The sequence below is a fragment of the Eretmochelys imbricata genome, chromosome 18, assembly GCF_965152235.1.
Source record: "Eretmochelys imbricata isolate rEreImb1 chromosome 18, rEreImb1.hap1, whole genome shotgun sequence".
Lineage (NCBI taxonomy): Eukaryota > Metazoa > Chordata > Testudines > Cheloniidae > Eretmochelys > Eretmochelys imbricata.
In genome coordinates this window covers 1624792-1640883 of record NC_135589.1, presented here as the reverse complement: position 1 = coordinate 1640883, position 16092 = coordinate 1624792, and the positions used below count along the sequence as shown (strand labels likewise).

The 16092-nt window shown below is 68.4% G+C and overlaps 1 protein-coding gene across 1 annotated transcript in view; it reads left to right on the top strand.

Annotated features, from left to right (window-relative positions):
* The window catches only part of HSPG2 (heparan sulfate proteoglycan 2), a 173972-nt gene that overhangs the window by 20279 nt on the left and 137601 nt on the right, over window positions 1-16092 (top strand). Inside the window, exons 5-18 of the mRNA XM_077837560.1 lie at window positions 182-291; window positions 692-750; window positions 1276-1436; window positions 3983-4108; window positions 5104-5211; window positions 6184-6474; window positions 10799-10918; window positions 11696-11827; window positions 12020-12164; window positions 12914-13065; window positions 13471-13617; window positions 14335-14498; window positions 15001-15180; window positions 15890-16086. Coding sequence (XP_077693686.1) covers window positions 182-291; window positions 692-750; window positions 1276-1436; window positions 3983-4108; window positions 5104-5211; window positions 6184-6474; window positions 10799-10918; window positions 11696-11827; window positions 12020-12164; window positions 12914-13065; window positions 13471-13617; window positions 14335-14498; window positions 15001-15180; window positions 15890-16086 — 2092 coding nt within the window. The remainder of the gene's footprint in view (window positions 1-181; window positions 292-691; window positions 751-1275; window positions 1437-3982; window positions 4109-5103; window positions 5212-6183; window positions 6475-10798; window positions 10919-11695; window positions 11828-12019; window positions 12165-12913; window positions 13066-13470; window positions 13618-14334; window positions 14499-15000; window positions 15181-15889; window positions 16087-16092) is intronic.

Below are 16092 nucleotides of genomic sequence, written 5' to 3'. Positions count from 1 at the left end.
GCACTGTGTTGTCATGTGGCTGCAGCAACCCACCCCAGAGGTGGCTGCATTACAGGGCTGGGCAAGGTGATCCCTGGAGGTAGCCAGTAAAGCTGGTCGGTGCAGAGGCCCTAGAGCTGGTTCTCCCTGCTCAGCTGCGCCCTGCTCTCATGCTGGCCGTTTCTCCTCTCCACATGCCCAGTCTACTTCCGCGCTCTGGTGAATTTCACCCAGTCCATCGACTACAGCCCTCGCCTAGACGATGCCAATTCGGAGGAGTTCCGGGAGGTTTCGGAGGCCGTGGTGGATACGGTGAGCCCTGGCCCTGCCACCTGGCCCTGCCCAGAGAGCTCCCTGGCAGCTGGCCCCTGCTGCTCCCAGATTCAGCAGTAACCCTGCCCCCTGCTCGGCACTACAGAGGTCTGTCGGCCCCGGCTGCCCAGCCTGGGCATAAGGGGCTTCAGTCTCTAGTGGGCATAGCCCACCGGGCCCCAAGGCCCTTTCCAGGCAGGGTCACTGTCCCTAGGATAGATGGGCAAACTGGGGGGGGGAAGGGCCTGGAGCCGATGGCTAGGTCAGGTGAAGAACCTCAGCAGCTTGGCTCATGGTGCCCTGCGCTCACTACTAGGCCATGCTGCCTGCGGGATTCGCCCCCTGCCTCCCCCGGCCATGGGGTATCGCTTGCTGATGCTCTCTCTGCCTCTCTCCCCAGCTGGAGTCTGAGTACTACAAGATTGCCGGGGAGCAGGTGGTCAGCGTGGTGTTCATCAAGTGAGTGAGGAGCCCCTGGCAGTGCCACGGGGTGGGGAGGGCAATGGAGGCCCTTCTGTCCCCTGTTCCCCTGGGCCTGGGGCATTTCTCTCTGGGAGCTGGAACTTTCCCAGCTGTCAGCATCACGCCCTGCCCGGCTGTGCCCCAAGCACCGTGCGCCAGGGTCCAGAGTGTGCATGGGGAGTCGCACACCATGCCCAAAGAGAGGACACCCCACCCCGCGCCGCCTTCTGCAGCCGGAGACATTGCGGGGGATGGGCGGGGGTCACGGCTCTGCTCCTCCCGCGGACTGCAGCTGTTTCAAACAGGCCTGAGCATGGGAGCGAAAGGAGCAGCCCCGTTCGCTCAGCCGTAGCAGGATTTTTATTATCTGCAGAGGGGAGGTAACTGGGAACACACGAGACTGGTGGATCCCAATTGGGAGACCCACGCACACAAGGGAATCTACTTCCATCCAGTACGGAGCAGTGGCCGGAGCACGCATGCACACCTCCCCCGATTCAGCCCTGGCCCCGCTCTCCCCAGGGAAATCGACGACTGTGTCTTTGTGGAGCTGGATGTGGGCTCAGAGGGGAACCTGGACGAGGGGGAGATCCGTGAGGTGCTCTACTCCATCATCCAGGGCGGCTCCATTGCCTCCTACGTCACCTCCACGCAGGGCTTCCAGTTCCGGCGCCTTGGGGAAGGTGAGCGAGGCCCTGCCCGGACCCCCAGCTGGGGTCACTGCCCTGGGCGCTGTTGGAGTGTGCCAAGGGGGCTGGGGTCGGGGGGGCAGCAGCTTGCCAGTGTGTTTAGAACAGATCCTGGGCATGCAGGAGGCCCCTCCCCAGCAGTTGAGCCCTGGCGACTGGCAGACTAAGTGCGGGGTGGGGCCTGTGCCCGCGATGGGCATGGTATGGGCCCAAGGCTGGTCTGTCTGTGTGGTTCACCCCACAGTGGATCAGAGGGGCTGGGACAGATTGGCCTGGCCTGCGTGGACAGGACAGGACAGGGCTGGTTCTGGTCGCTGTCCTATAGAACCAGACTGCTCCCTGGGCATCCATGGGCTGTGTCCATCGGTCTGTCTGCAGTCACTGTGTTGCCCGGGTGCCGTGGTCTCACTCTGGACTCCCTAGCCTGTCTGCTCCCCTGCCCAGGCCCAGCAAACCCGGCTGGAACCTGGCGCCCAGCACAGCGGGGGCCGCTCTGCTGGGAGGGTCAGCTGGCAGCCCGATGACAGGTTAGGGGCAGTGCTCCCTGTGTGGGGCTGCGGCTGCGGCCCTGCTGCCCGTGGGGCCAGATGGAGGGCAGGCGGGAGGGAGGGCAGCGTTGGCTGGTCCACTGAGCTGCTGTCTGGCCAGGGCTGAGCCAGGTGGCCCCGAGCCAGAGACCTCCACTCCTTAGGCGGCCTGCGCTTAGGCCTGGGGGGCCCTTCCTCCCTGGCTCTAACCTTCTATTCACTTGCAGCCCAGACCCCACCTCCCCCCAGTGCCAGGGAGTCGCCAGGTGAGTAGGGTGAGGCAGCAGGTGCAGGGCGAACCTGGAGGCCTTGCAGTGCAACTGGCAGCCAGGGGCGGGGCGGGGGGAGCGCCCCAGGGGCAGCCTCTGCTCTTCTCGTAGCCCCTTGCACCCTAGAGGGCCCCCGCTGACTGGCACAAGCTGGTTGGATGCAGGGTTTTGTCATTGGGCACCTTCGGCCTGAAGAGATTTCCAGAGCCGGGTGTTGGCTGCTGCACCCAGTGCCAGGCCCTTCCACCGAGCACCCAGGGTTCCCAGTTCCTGCCCCAGTGATTGGCAGTAAAGGGATTAAAGATCCCAGAAGCCCAGCCTGTGGGTGAGCTGGTCTGGACTGTGCGAGAGGGCGCAGACATCTCCTTTCCCCTCCCACGGCAGCTGCCAGCCCCCGGGAGGGTCTCTGTGACCCAGCGCGTTGGGGTGCTGCCTGCCTGCCTTCGGCTGGTGTTAGGAGCGCAGACCAACGCTGGGCCCCCTGGATTGGGCCATGCCCCATCGGCTCCTGCAACAGGCTCCAGGTTCCCCCGCGCCGTGCCGTGCCGTGCCGTGCCGTGCCGTGCCGTGCCAGGTGTGTTTTTGGGCGGCCTGCCATTTGCGTGGCTCTGGTGCCGTTGGCTGAGGCCTGGCTGCTGGCCCTGCAGCTGGGGCCCTGGCAGGCGGCACCCCCCGCAGCTGGCACAGACCCTGTCCTGCGGCTGACGCCTCTGTGCAGGCACTTGGAAACGGCTGCTTCCCCAGTGCCGCCACACCAGGAGACGCAGGGCCATGCCAGGGCCCTCGCTGTCGGGCTGGGAACCATGGGCATGGGCCCGTGAGGCTTGTGGGCTCTGGGGAGAATAACAAGTGCCCCCTTCCCCTCGCTCGTGGACCAGGTGAGCTCTGGAGCCTGTCTGTGCTGCTCCTGAGGTTGACCAGGGGGGCATTGCGGAGCACTGGTACTTACCTCCAGTGGGGGAGCCGGCAGCCTCCACGGCACTGCCCCCGGCTGGCTGCATTTTGCGCTGCTCCCAGACCCCCGCAGACCCAGGCCCGAGCAAACCCACCCTCACCTGAGCCCAGCAGACTCATCAAGGTCAGAGCGGGTGGTTCGTGCAGGGACCCACCAGGCAGGAGTCCAAATCCACCAGGTGCTGGGGGCAGGTGGGCCCTGTGCGATGGCATGTCTGCCGCATAGTACGTGTGCCCCAAGGCATATGCCGCGTGGCGTGTGCACATGGCGTGTTCCACATGGCGTCTGCCATGTGTTGCGTGTGTCACATGGCATATGGCCCGTGCTGTGTGTACCTGCTGCCTGCCTCTAACCGTGTGCAGTGCTTGTTTTGCTTCCTGAACACGCAGCGCACGGGGTTTCTGGTGCTGGATCCCACCCCATGCCTGGCCCACTTGGGCAGGGGTGGGCAGGGGGCAGCGAGGGGATTTCAGTGCAGCTGGGTGAGTCTGGGGAGGTGGGAGGAGGCAGCGTAGGGCGTCCCTGGGGGTGGGGTGGCAGTGAGTGGAGCTCTGGGGAGCCCCCTGTGAGCCTGCAGAGGAGAAGGGGTCCAGGCAAACTCCAGCCATCCGGCTGGGATTTGCCATCCCAGGAGCTAGCTGGGCCAAGGTCAGCAGAGAACTGGGCTGGACCTCGAGCCCTGGCCCATGGGCTGGGAGCTTTCCCCAGGGGTTGGAGCCCCTAGTGGCACCTCCCCTCGCCCCCCGGCTGGCCTGGGGGTCCCGTGGCTCTGACTCCTGCCCGTTGCAGTGCCCCTGGATGTGCGTGCCTGCACTGAGGAGGAGTTTGCCTGCCGCAGCGGGGAGTGCATCGAGAAGGAGTTCCGCTGCGACCGCCGCCCTGACTGCCGCGACATGTCGGATGAACTGGACTGCGGTAGGTGCCGGGACGGGCAGGGGCGGGGCTACTGATGGGGGCAGGGCTATTGAAGGGGGCGGAGCCATTGATTGGGAGGCCTGGACCTCGCTGGATCCTCCCAGTCCAGCCCCTCCCCTGCAGTGGTCCCCCTGCGTATGTCCTTCCTCTAACCAGCTCCTCCCCTCTGAACCACTCGCAGCACAGATCCGGCCCCCCCAGCCCAGAGAGGGCCAGGAATCCTGGCACGAGCCCCCCTCAGGAGCTCTGGTGGGGTCAAATACCTCCCAGCAGCTTCCAGGCCTCAGCTCCCTCCCTCCCTGCGACCACGGAGCCATGGGCAATAGAGACCCAAGAAACCCCCGGCACCTCCAGTTGAGGGGCTCTCCCACCTTGGAGGTGGGAGGGATTATGCCGCACGCTCCCGAAGGTGCTTTGCAGATGGGGAACTTGAGGCACCGAGCAGCCAAGTTGAGAGCTGGGGCTAGAACTTGAAGCTCCAGCCCCCCCAGTGCTGGGTAGAGCCCCTGCCCGTCCTCAGTGATCCTAAGAGAGCACTGCTGCCCAGGCCATGCCCTCTGCCTGCCCTGCTCTAGGCCAGAGCTGGAGTGGAGCAGACCCCTGCGGGGTGGCAGGGGGAGGGACTGCTCACAGCTGGTCTCCCGGGCTCAGCTGGTCCCAGGCGATGCCCCTGGGAGTGGATTGCGCAGCCTGACTGAGCTCCCCCAGTGCTGGTCTACCCCTGGCTCAGCCCGTGCTGTGCCGCCATGGCAGATCCAGAACAACCCCTGTAACTGTGAGCGAGACCCTCTGCCCCAAGGCCTGGGGTGCATGGGGCTGGCCCAGCTGAGAGGGGGCACTTGCCCTGGAGGCCTCGTCGAGCTAGGGCCTACCTCGACCCCTGGGAACTGGAGGCCTCAGGCTGCAGGGGCCAGGAGCTCCCGGGCGCCCGTGGTCCTAGAGTGGGGGCTGCCTCGGGAACTAGCTGATCCCCCCCCGCTTCCTGCCCCCTGCAGAGTGCCCCAGCGAGGAGTTCCGGTGTGGCACTGGGGAGTGCTTGCCCTTGGCCTGCCGCTGCGACCGCAGCCCTGACTGCAGGGACGGCTCCGATGAGCACGGCTGTGGTAGGGAGCCTGGGGGCCCCAGGACTTTCCCTCGCCACCCGCTGCCGTTGCGGGAGAGACTGGGCACCCCTTGCCTAGGCTTCCAAAGGGCCAACTGTCAGGACAGCCCTGGGCACAGCCAGGCGCTGCCCCTTGCCTGGGCACTAGCTGGAATGCCACTGGGCTGGGGAGGGGGCATGTGTATTGTGAAGGCTCTTCCCATGGGGATGCTCTGCTCACAAGCCCTCCCAGCGTGTATGTGCCAGGGACACCCTCAGACTGCCGGGGGCATCCCAATGCTAGCAAAGGGCCCAGGGCCCAGCAGTGCCAGTCCTTGCCATGGGACCTCCATGCTGCCATGACCCCAAGCCAGGCAGCTGAGCTTGGATGGGAGTGAACTAGTAATGTCTTGTGCCCCCCGGCCATGGAATCCCCGTTCCCTAAGGCTGGATCCCACTCCTGCCGGCGCTGCATGCCCTGGCTGCCTTCCTGGTCGCTGCCCCTCCTTCCAGCTGAACCCTGAGTAGCCAGCCTGGCTCTCCTGATCACAGATACCTTCCTTAGTGTCCCTGGCCTTGGATATAGGATCCCCTGCCACCAGCTCCTCTGCCTGGCCTGGCCTGGCCTGGCCCAGGATCTCAGATCTCAGGGCTGGATTCCCTGCCCCCAGATTCCCTGCCCGGCCTGGCCCAGGATCTCAGATCCCAGGGCTGGATCCTCAGCTCCACTGCCCAGCCTGGCCTGGCCCAGATCTCAGATCCCAGGGCTGGATCCCTAGTTCCCCTGCCTGGCTTGGCCCAGGATCTCAGGTCCCAGAGCTGGATCCCCTGCCCAGCCCGGCCTGGCCCAGGATCTCAGATCCAAGGGCTGGATCCCCTGCCTAGCCCAGCCGGGCCCAGGATCTCAGGTCCCAGAGCTGGATCCCCTGCCACCTGACCCTGGCTCTCAGCCCGTTTCTCTCTGGTCTCTAATGCTCTCTCTGTCTGGTCCCAGATCGGCAGGAAGTGGTGACCTTCCCACCCCTGCCCATCACCACTGCTCAGCCAGCCACCACCCGGACACCCACAACCTCCCCTTCGACGCCCATGATCACTACCAGGAGGGTGCCGGCCACCACACCCCCCCGGCTCGTCACCCCCAAGCACCCACCGATTCGGCACCCCCTGGAGCAGCGCCCCTGCCGCCGGGATGAAGCCGTCTGCTCCAACAAGCAGTGCATCCCCCGGGACTACCTGTGCGACGGCGAGCGGGACTGCCTGGATGGGAGCGACGAGCTCAGCTGCGGTAGGGGGCGTGAGGGGGTGGACTGGGCCAGGAGGGGCAGCAAAAGAACAGCCAGGCTAGCGGCTGCAGCGATAGCCCAGGACATGGCCCTCGGCTCGGATGGCTCCCGCAATTGGCTGACGGATCATTACTGGGGAATCGGGTCCCTGTGCAGCGCTGGGGAGGGTCTCTCCCGTGACACGGTGCGGGGGGGACGGGCAGCGCTGGGGAGGGTCTCTCCCGTGACACGGTGCGGGGGGACAGGCAGCGCGTGGGGACGGGAACAGCGCTGGGGAGGGTCTCTCCCGTGACACGGTGCGGGGGGACAGGCAGCGCGTGGGGACGGGAACAGCGCTGGGGAGGGTCTCTCCCGTGACACGGTGCGGGGGGACGGGCAGCGCTGGGGAGGATCTCTTGCGTGACACGGTGCAGGGGGGACGGGCAGCGCTGGGGAGGGTCTCTCCCGTGACACGGTGCGGGGGGGACGGGCAGCACTGGGGAGGGTCTCTCCCGTGACATGGTGCGGGGGGGACGGGCAGCACTGGGGAGGGTCTCTCCCGTGACATGGTGCGGGGGGGACGGGCAGCGCTGGGGAGGGTCTCTCCCGTGACACGGTGCGGGGGGACGGGCAGCACTCGGGAGGGTCTCTCCCGTGACACGGTGCGGGGGGGACGGGCAGCGCTGGGGAGGGTCTCTCCCGTGACACGGTGCGGGGGGGACGGGCAGCACTCGGGAGGGTCTCTCCCGTGACACGGTGCGGGGGGGACGGGCAGCGCTGGGGAGGGTCTCTCCCGTGACACGGTGCGGGGGGACGGGCAGCGCGTGGGGACGGGAACAGTGCTGGGGAGGGTCTCTCCCGTGACATGGTGCGGGGGGACGGGCAGCACTGGGGAGGATCTCTTGCGTGACACGGTGCAGGGGGACGGGCAGCACTGGGGAGGGTCTCTCCTGTGACATGGTGCGGGGGGACGGGCAGCGCTGGGGAGGGTCTCTCCTGTGACATGGTGCGGGGGGGGACGGGCAGCACTGGGGAGGGTCTCTCCCGTGACACGGTGCGGGGGGACAGGCAGCGTGGGGGGACGGGCAGCGCTGGGGAGGATCTCTTGCGTGACACGGTGCGTGGGGACGGGCAGCACTGGGGAGGGTCTCTCCCGTGACACGGTGCGGGGGGACGGGAACAGCGCTGGGGAGGGTCTCTCCCGTGACACGGTGCGGGGGGACGGGAACAGCGCTGGGGAGGGTCTCTCCCGTGACACGGTGCGTGGGGACGGGCAGCACTGGGGAGGGTCTCTCCCGTGACACGGTGCGGGGGGACAGGCAGCGTGGGGGGACGGGCAGCGCTGGGGAGGATCTCTTGCGTGACACGGTGCGTGGGGACGGGCAGCGCTGGGGAGGGTCTCTCCCGTGACACGGTGCGGGGGGACGGGAACAGCGCTGGGGAGGGTCTCTCCCGTGACACGGTGCGGGGGGACAGGCAGCGTGGGGGGACGGGCAGCGCTGGGGAGGATCTCTTGCGTGACACGGTGCAGGGGGACGGGCAGCACTGGGGAGGGTCTCTCCTGTGACATGGTGCGGGGGGACGGGCAGCGCTGGGGAGGGTCTCTCCTGTGACATGGTGCGGGGGGGACGGGCAGCACTGGGGAGGGTCTCTCCCGTGACACGGTGCGGGGGGACAGGCAGCGTGGGGGGACGGGCAGCGCTGGGGAGGATCTCTTGCGTGACACGGTGCGTGGGGACGGGCAGCACTGGGGAGGGTCTCTCCCGTGACACGGTGCGGGGGGACGGGAACAGCGCTGGGGTGGGTCTCTCCCGTGACACGGTGCGGGGGGACGGGAACAGCGCTGGGGAGGGGTCTCTCCCGTGACACGGTGCGTGGGGACGGGCAGCACTGGGGAGGGTCTCTCCCGTGACACGGTGCGGGGGGACAGGCAGCGTGGGGGGACGGGCAGCGCTGGGGAGGATCTCTTGCGTGACACGGTGCGTGGGGACGGGCAGCGCTGGGGAGGGTCTCTCCCGTGACACGGTGCGGGGGGACGGGAACAGCGCTGGGGAGGGTCTCTCCCGTGACACGGTGCGTGGGGACGGGCAGCACTGGGGAGGGTCTCTCCTGTGACATGGTGCGGGGGGACGGGCAGCGCTGGGGAGGGTCTCTCCCGTGACACGGTGCGGGGGGACAGGCAGCGCGGGGGGACGGGCAGCGCTGGGAAGGGTCTCTTCCGTGACACAGTGCGGGGGGACAGGCAGCGCGGGGGGACGGGCAGCGTGGGGGAGGGTCTCTCCCGTGACACGGTGCGGGGGGACGGGAACAGCGCTGGGGAGGGTCTCTCCCGTGACACGGTGCGGGGGGACAGGCAGCGTGGGGGGACGGGCAGCGCTGGGGAGGATCTCTTGCGTGACACGGTGCAGGGGGACGGGCAGCACTGGGGAGGGTCTCTCCCGTGACATGGTGCGGGGGGACGGGCAGCGCTGGGGAGGGTCTCTCCCGTGACACGGTGCGGGGGGACGGGAACAGCGCTGGGGAGGGTCTCTCCCGTGACATGGTGCGGGGGGGACGGGCAGCACTGGGGAGGGTCTCTCCCGTGACACGGTGTGGGGGGGACGGGCAGCGCGGGGGGACGGGCAGCGTGGGGGAGGGTCTCTCCCGTGACATGGTGCGGGGGGGACGGGCAGCGCTGGGGAGGGTCTCTCCCGTGACACGGTGCGGGGGGACAGGCAGCGCGGGGGGACGGGCAGCGTGGGGGAGGGTCTCTCCCGTGACGCGGTGGGGAGCACGGGCAGCGCGGGGGGACGGGCAACGCGGGGGAGGGTCTCTCCCGTGACATGGTGCGGGGGGACGGGCAGCGCGGGGGGACGGGCAGCGCTGGGGAGGGTGGGGGGAGAGGCAGTGCGGGGGGAGGGGCAGCGTGGGGGAGGGTCTCTCCCGTGACACGCTGCGGGGGGACGGGCAGTGCAGGGGGAGGGGCAGCGCGGGGGAGGGTCTCTCCCGTGACGCGGTGCGGGGGGAGGGGCAGCGCGGGGGGACGGGCAGTGCTGGGGAGGGTCTCTCCCGTGACGCGGTGGGGGGGGAGGGGCAGCGCGGGGGAGGGTCTCTCCCGTGACGCGGTGCGGGGGGGAGGGGCAGTGCGGGGGGACGGGCAGCGTGGGGGAGGGTCTCTCCCGTGACGCGGTGGGGGGGGAGGGGCAGCGCAGGGGAGGGTCTCTCCCGTGACACAGTGTGGGGGGATGGGCAGCGCGGGCAGCCGGGCAGCGCTGGGGAGGGTCTCTCGCGTGACATGGTGCGGGGGGGGACGGGCAGCGCTGGGGAGGGTCTCTCCCATGACATGGTGCGGGGGGATGGGCAGCGCTGGGGAGGGCCTTTCCCATGACACGGTGCGGGGGGGATGGGCAGCGCGGGGGAGGGGCAGCGCGGGGGAGGGTCTCTCCCGTGACGCGGTGCGGGGGGATGGGCAGCGCTGGGGAGGGTCTCTCCCGTGACGCGGTGGGGGGGGAGGGGCAGTGCGGGGGGACGGGTAGCGTGGGGGAGGGTCTCTCCTGTGACGCGGTGCGGGGGGAGGGGCAGTGTGGGGGGAGGGGCAGCGTGGGGGAGGGTCTCTCCCGTGACGCGGTGCGGGGGGAGGGGCAGTGCGGGGGGAGGGGCAGCGCGGGGGAGGGTCTCTCCCGTGACACGGTGCGGGGGGAGGGGCAGCGTGGGGGGAGGGGCAGCGCGGGGGAGGGTCTCTCCCCTGACGCGGTGCGGGGGGAGGGGCAGCGCGGGGGGAGGGTCATCGCTGGGGAGGGTGGGGGGACGGGCAGCGCGGGGGAGGGTCTCTCCCGTGACCTGGTGTGGGGGGAGGGGCAGCGTGGGGGGAGGGGCAGCGCGGGGGAGGGTCTCTCCCGTGACGTGGTGTGGGGGGAGGGGCAGCGCGGGGGAGGGTGGGGGGACGGGCAGCGCGGGGGAGGGGCAGCGCGGGGGAGGGTCTCTCCCGTGACGCGGTGCGGGGGGAGGGGCAGCGTGGGGGGAGGGGCAGCGCGGGGGAGGGTCTCTCCCGTGACGCGGTGCGGGGGGAGGGGCAGCGCTGGGAAGGGGGGGGGACGGGCAGCGCGGGGGAGGGGCAGCGCGGGGGAGGGTCTCTCCCGTGACCTGGTGCGGGGGGAGGGGCAGCGTGGGGGGAGGGGCAGCGCGGGGGAGGGTCTCTCCCGTGACGCGGTGCGGGGGGAGGGGCAGCGCGGGGGAGGGTGGGGGGACGGGCAGCGCGGGGGAGGGGCAGCGCGGGGGAGGGTCTCTCCCGTGACCTGGTGCGGGGGGAGGGGCAGCGCTGATGCAGTCGGGCCCAGGCCGTGCCCTGATGGTCTCCCTGCCCGACAGGCACCGCTAGCCCGTGCGAGCCCAACGAGTTCAGGTGCCGGAACGGGCACTGTGCGCTCAAGCTGTGGCGTTGTGACGGGGACAACGACTGCGTGGACGGCTCCGATGAGCTGGGCTGCCGTAAGTGTGCCGGCGAGAGCCAGCCTGCCTTCCCCGGCCCTGCCCAGCTCCCCAGCCTGGCTCCTTGAAGCCCCAGGGCACCCAGGACAGCTCCGGGCTGCTGCCTGGTGCCCTGCAAACGGCCCAGGCTGTGGCTGTGACTCCAGGGTGCGAAGGAGGCCGGCCAGGGCGGAGCCGTGGAGCCGTCCGGTGACTCCACGGAGACCCGTGGGGCTGGGGGCTCTTTGTGGTGGGGCTTGGGGCCGAGGCGGGGATGCCGCGTGGGGAAGAGCACGGCCTGTCCCTTGGTGCCTCTCACGCAGCCGGCGCGCTGTGTCCCGGGGCCAGGCAGCCGCAGCGGGCCAGAGGAGCTGCCTGCACCCGCACACGATGCCAGCGGAAGCCGGGTCAGCCCGAGCTGCTGCCCTGCCGGTGGGATGGCAGAGGAGAGCAGGGTGCCCATGGGTGCCACAGGCTGGCAGAGACTCGTAACAGCTTCCTGTGGGCTGGGCACGGGTTCAGCTCTGTGCTGGCCCAGGCCCAGCGCCGACTGGACTCGCCTCTTCCCAGCTGGCACTGGGATAGTCCTCGGCGGGGGCTGGCCAGCGGTTTGCATGTGCCTGGCCCTGGCTGAGCTGGGGGGATGAGGGGGACGCTGATAGGCGGGGGCAGGGGGCGATGCTGGTCAGGCGGGGGGGTCATGCCAGCTGGGCAGGGGGCGATGCTGGCCAGGCCGGGGAGTGTGGCCAAGCATTCGCAGGCTTATGCCCACTAACCCCCTCGTCGCATGCCCCCCAGCCACCAAGGGCCCCGGCGACACCTGCAGCCCCGACCAGTTCATCTGTGTGTCCAGCCGCACCTGCATCCCGGCCAGCTACCAGTGTGACGAGGAGGCCGACTGCCCCGACCGCTCCGACGAGGTCGGCTGCAGTGAGTGCGGGCATGGGGTGGGCTGTGGGGCCTTTCCCCCAGGGGGTGAGGGGTGGGCTCAGCCAGCTGCCTTGGCAGAGGGGTCTCTGCCCTCCGAGGAGGGGTGGGGGAGCCCTCCCCTTGGAGCTGCTGTGGGGCAGCCTAGGCCCGGGGTGGGGGACGCCCACCTGCCTCACTGGTTCCTCCCCCTAGCACCGCCACAAGTCATCACGCCCCCCGAGGAGTCCGTGCAGGCCATCCCCGGGCAGACAGTGCGCTTCCGCTGTGTGGCCGTCGGTGTGCCCACCCCCATCATCACCTGGAGACTCAACTGGGGACACATCCCTGCCAACAGGAGGTAGGCTGGGATGGCCCAGGACACCCCAGGGAGCGGGGAATGTGGTTTCAGAAGGGGGCTCTGCAGTGGGGGAGGGGTGTTGCAGTGGAGTCACAGTGGGGATTAAAGTGAGGGTCTCTGCAGTGGGGGAGGGGCTCTGCAGTGGAAGTGCAGTGGGGGTTGGCATGAGGGGCTCTGCAGCATGTGGGGGGCTCTTCTGGGGCGAGGGGCTGTGCAGTGGGGGTTGGCATGAGGGGCTCTGCAGTGGGAGGGGGTGTTGCAGTGAAGGTGCAGTGGTATTTGGCGTGAGGGGCTCTGCAGTGCGTGTGGGAGCTCTGCAGTGGAGGAGGGGCTCTGCAGCTCATGGGGGGTTCTGCAGTCGAGTAGGAGCTCTGCAGTGGGGGAGTCACAGTGGTGTCTTGCACTGCAGTGGAGTCACAGCGGGGATTGGTGTGAGGGGCTCTGCAGTGGTGGTGCAGTGGTGGGTTGGCATGAGGGGCTCTGCAGCATGTGGGGGGCTCTGCAGTGGGAGAGGAGCATTGCAGTGGAAATGCAGTGGGAGGTTGGTGTGAGGGGCTTTGCAGTGGTGGTGCAGTGGTGGGTTGGCATGAGGGGCTCTGCAGCATGTGGGGGGCTCTGCAGTGGGAGAGGGGCATTGCAGTGGAAATGCAGTGGGAGGTTGGTGTGAGGGGCTCTGCAGCACATGGGACCCTTTTGCCAGGGCTCCCTCCATTGGGACTTGTGGGCACTGCCCTTCCTCCCCTCCCCAGAGTGTCCATAAGCAGCGAGAACGGCCACGGGATGCTGACCATCCGGGACGTGAAGGAGGCCGACCAGGGGGCCTACACCTGTGAAGCCATCAATGCCCGGGGCATGGTGTTCGGGATCCCCGACGGTGTGCTGAGCCTCACGCCCCAGCGTGGTGAGTCTGGGGCCCAACACCCGCCCTCCCTGCCAGCTCTGCCAGCCTGAGACCTGGCCAGTGAGCGCAGGGCCTGGGGGCTTGGTTCGCTGGTCTGTGACCCCCCAGCTGTGGCCTCGCAGCCCCTGGGGAAGGGGGAGTTGAGCCTGGATGGGGAAGCAGGACGGGCGGGAATGGGGAGCCGACTGGCGTCTGGGGCTCACCTGCGTGAGAAATTTCCCAGGTGGGGCCGGAGGTTCCTGGTCAGTGACGGTTCCGTCACCCCCGCCATGGCTTCCATGGCACCTGCCTGCCCCGCCCTATTCCCGCGTGGGGTGCTATGGCACCAGCAGGGACGTGCAGCCAGGTCCGCTCTGTGCCCCCAGGGCGCCAGGGCCTATCGTGGTCTCCCTCGTTTCCCGGCAGGTCCCTGCCCCGAAGGACACTTCCATGTTGAAGGTACCTCCAAATGCCTGGCCTGCTTCTGCTTTGGCATCACCACAGCTTGCCAAGGCACCAGCCGCTACCGGGACCAGATCCGCCTGCGCTTTGACACGCCTGAGGACTTCAAGGGTGAGGGGCCGGGAAGGGTAACTGCCGATACAGCTGCCAATACTAGCCGGGCCCTGCCATGCAACATGCCCCCTTGCTCTCTGGGCCATGGTTACTGCCCTGTGGCTTTGCCAGGGCGAGAGTCTGGCTGTGGGTTCCCAGCTGGGAAGCACGTCTCCCTGGGAGGAATGCCCCCTGCTGGGGTGTGGGCCCACCGAGTTGGCCTCGCCTCAGGCGTGGTGCTGAGGGCTGCGGCCCCCTGCTCCTGCACAGACTGGCCTGGGAGGGCTGGCGTGGGCCTTGGAAGGGCGGCTTAGGTTGGCTGCCCAGCTTGGAAAGCAGGTTAACTAGCAGTTAGTGGAATGGCCTCCAGAGTGGCTGGCTGCAGACAGGGCTGGGGTGGAGGGGTTGGTAGGGCCCTTGTGGCTGGAGAGTTTCCTCTAAGCTGACTCCTGGCCAATCAGGCCCCACTCTGGTTCCTGGCTTGTGCAGCAGGTGCCCTTGTGATGGGCCAAGGACAAATGCAGAGCTGTTCCACAGACTCACTCTGGCAGCCAGACCAGAGGGGTCTCATCAGCCACAGCTCAGCTCTGGGGGCACAGGGGGCTTGAGGGAGGGCAGCAGGTCTCGTTGCGGGGCCCCTCGCAGCTGCCGTCTCCCCATGCAGCCCTGCCCCTTTCTGTGTGGGTGAGCGCTGTGCTGGGAGCAGGGGCGCTAAGCCTTTCCCCCTCTGGCCAGGGGTGAACGTCACGACACCAGTGCAGCTGGGGACGCTGCCCCTCTCCTCCACGCAGCTCCAGATCGACCCCGCCCTGCAGGAGTTCCAGCTCGTGGACCTGTCCAGGAGGTTTCTGGCACAGAACTCCTTCTGGACATTGCCTAGCCAGTTCCTGGGCAACAAGGTGAAGGGCCGGGACGGGGCAGACCCTTGGGTGGGGAGGGGACAGCAGCCTGGGAGGGGAGGTGGCAAGTGGAGTAGCCCATCCCTCCGCTGGCTCCGTCTAGGGCACAGGGAAGTGCCTGCTCTGCTGGGGGACTCTGGGGCAGGAACGGTGCCACTGTGCGGGGCAGCCCAGTGCCGCGTCCCCAGGGGCCTGGTGGCCTTGCGGCCTGGCTGGTGCTGGAGAAGAGAGGGGCCCTTCCAGACACGCAGCCAGCAGCAGCCTCACGTGGGCTTAGAACAGGGGCGAGGGCTCTGGCTCTACCCTGCCCACGCCCCAGGAGCGCCCCCTGCTGGCTGGCTACACACGAGGGGCGCCATGACGGCCTGAGGCCCTGTGGAGGGCGAGGGAGGGGCTGGCAGGTGGAGGGACCATCTCTGGGTTCTTTGCAGGGCTTGCAGGACTCCCCTGGGGCTGCCAGCTCCCGACTGCACGCTGACCTGAGCTCTGTCGCTGGTTGCAGGTGGACTCCTACGGCGGGTACCTCAGCTTCCAGGTGCGCTATGGATTAGCGCGCGGCCAGTCGGAGCCTGTGCAGAAGTCCAGCGTGGTGATTGTGGGGAATGGGCAGAAGCTCATCTACCGGGTGCAGGTGCCCACCCAGCCATCGGTCATCAACCAGCTCCAGATTCATTTCACAGAGGTGGGTCTGCTGGAGAGGCAGCTGGCCCCACGTGCCCAGGGAGGGCTGGGGGCCTCCGTCCCTGGCAGCATGCTCTCTCAGCTGCCCGAGCCGATGACCATGTGTTGGGGTGGCGTTCAGCCCACTCACTTGGCTTCCAGTAGGGCTCTCGCACCGTGCGGTGGGTGCTGTTCTGCTGCTCACGCCGGCTGACCCTGCCATGCCTGGCTGGCCCCTTGCAGCAGCGGGAGGCAGGCCTGGCTGGGCGACCGAGGCTCGTTCTGTGGCTCACCAACTGCCCCTTGGACACCTGTTGGCAGCTCCAGGGCAGGCAAAGGCAGCGGGAAGCTGGGGTGAAGGAGACGGGATGCTGAGACCCGCCACTTGTCCTGAGCTCCTTAGCTAGGCTGTCCCGCACTGGGCATGATGCCCTCAGGAGAAACAAAGTTTGCTTTGGCTTTCTCCACCAGCTCCTTCCTGGCCCCTTATTTCCAGGAACACATGCCAGGGGATTCCCTTGCTCTCCAGTCACTGGGGAAGAGGTATGCGGACATGGTAGGTCACATCCAGTGTGGTTGTCAGAGCCATGAAGGGGCATCTGGAGCTGCTGTGTGCCTGATCCTCTGAGTGCAGTGCTGGGATGCCCCTCCCCTGGTCCATATTGCCCTGCGTTCCCGGCATGCACTCGGGGGGCGAATGCGACATTGTCCCTCCCCTGGGCCTTTCCCAGGAGAACTGGCAGCACGAGTCAGGTGCCCCGGTGAGCCGAGAGACGCTGCTCCTGGCCCTGCAGAACCTGGAGAGCATCCTGGTGCAGACGGTCTACGACAACAAGATGGCGAGCGTAGGGCTGAGCGACATCGCCATGGACACCACCACCATGGAGCTCACTAGCCAGGGCATGGCGCAGGGCGTCGAGGAGTGCAGGTGCCA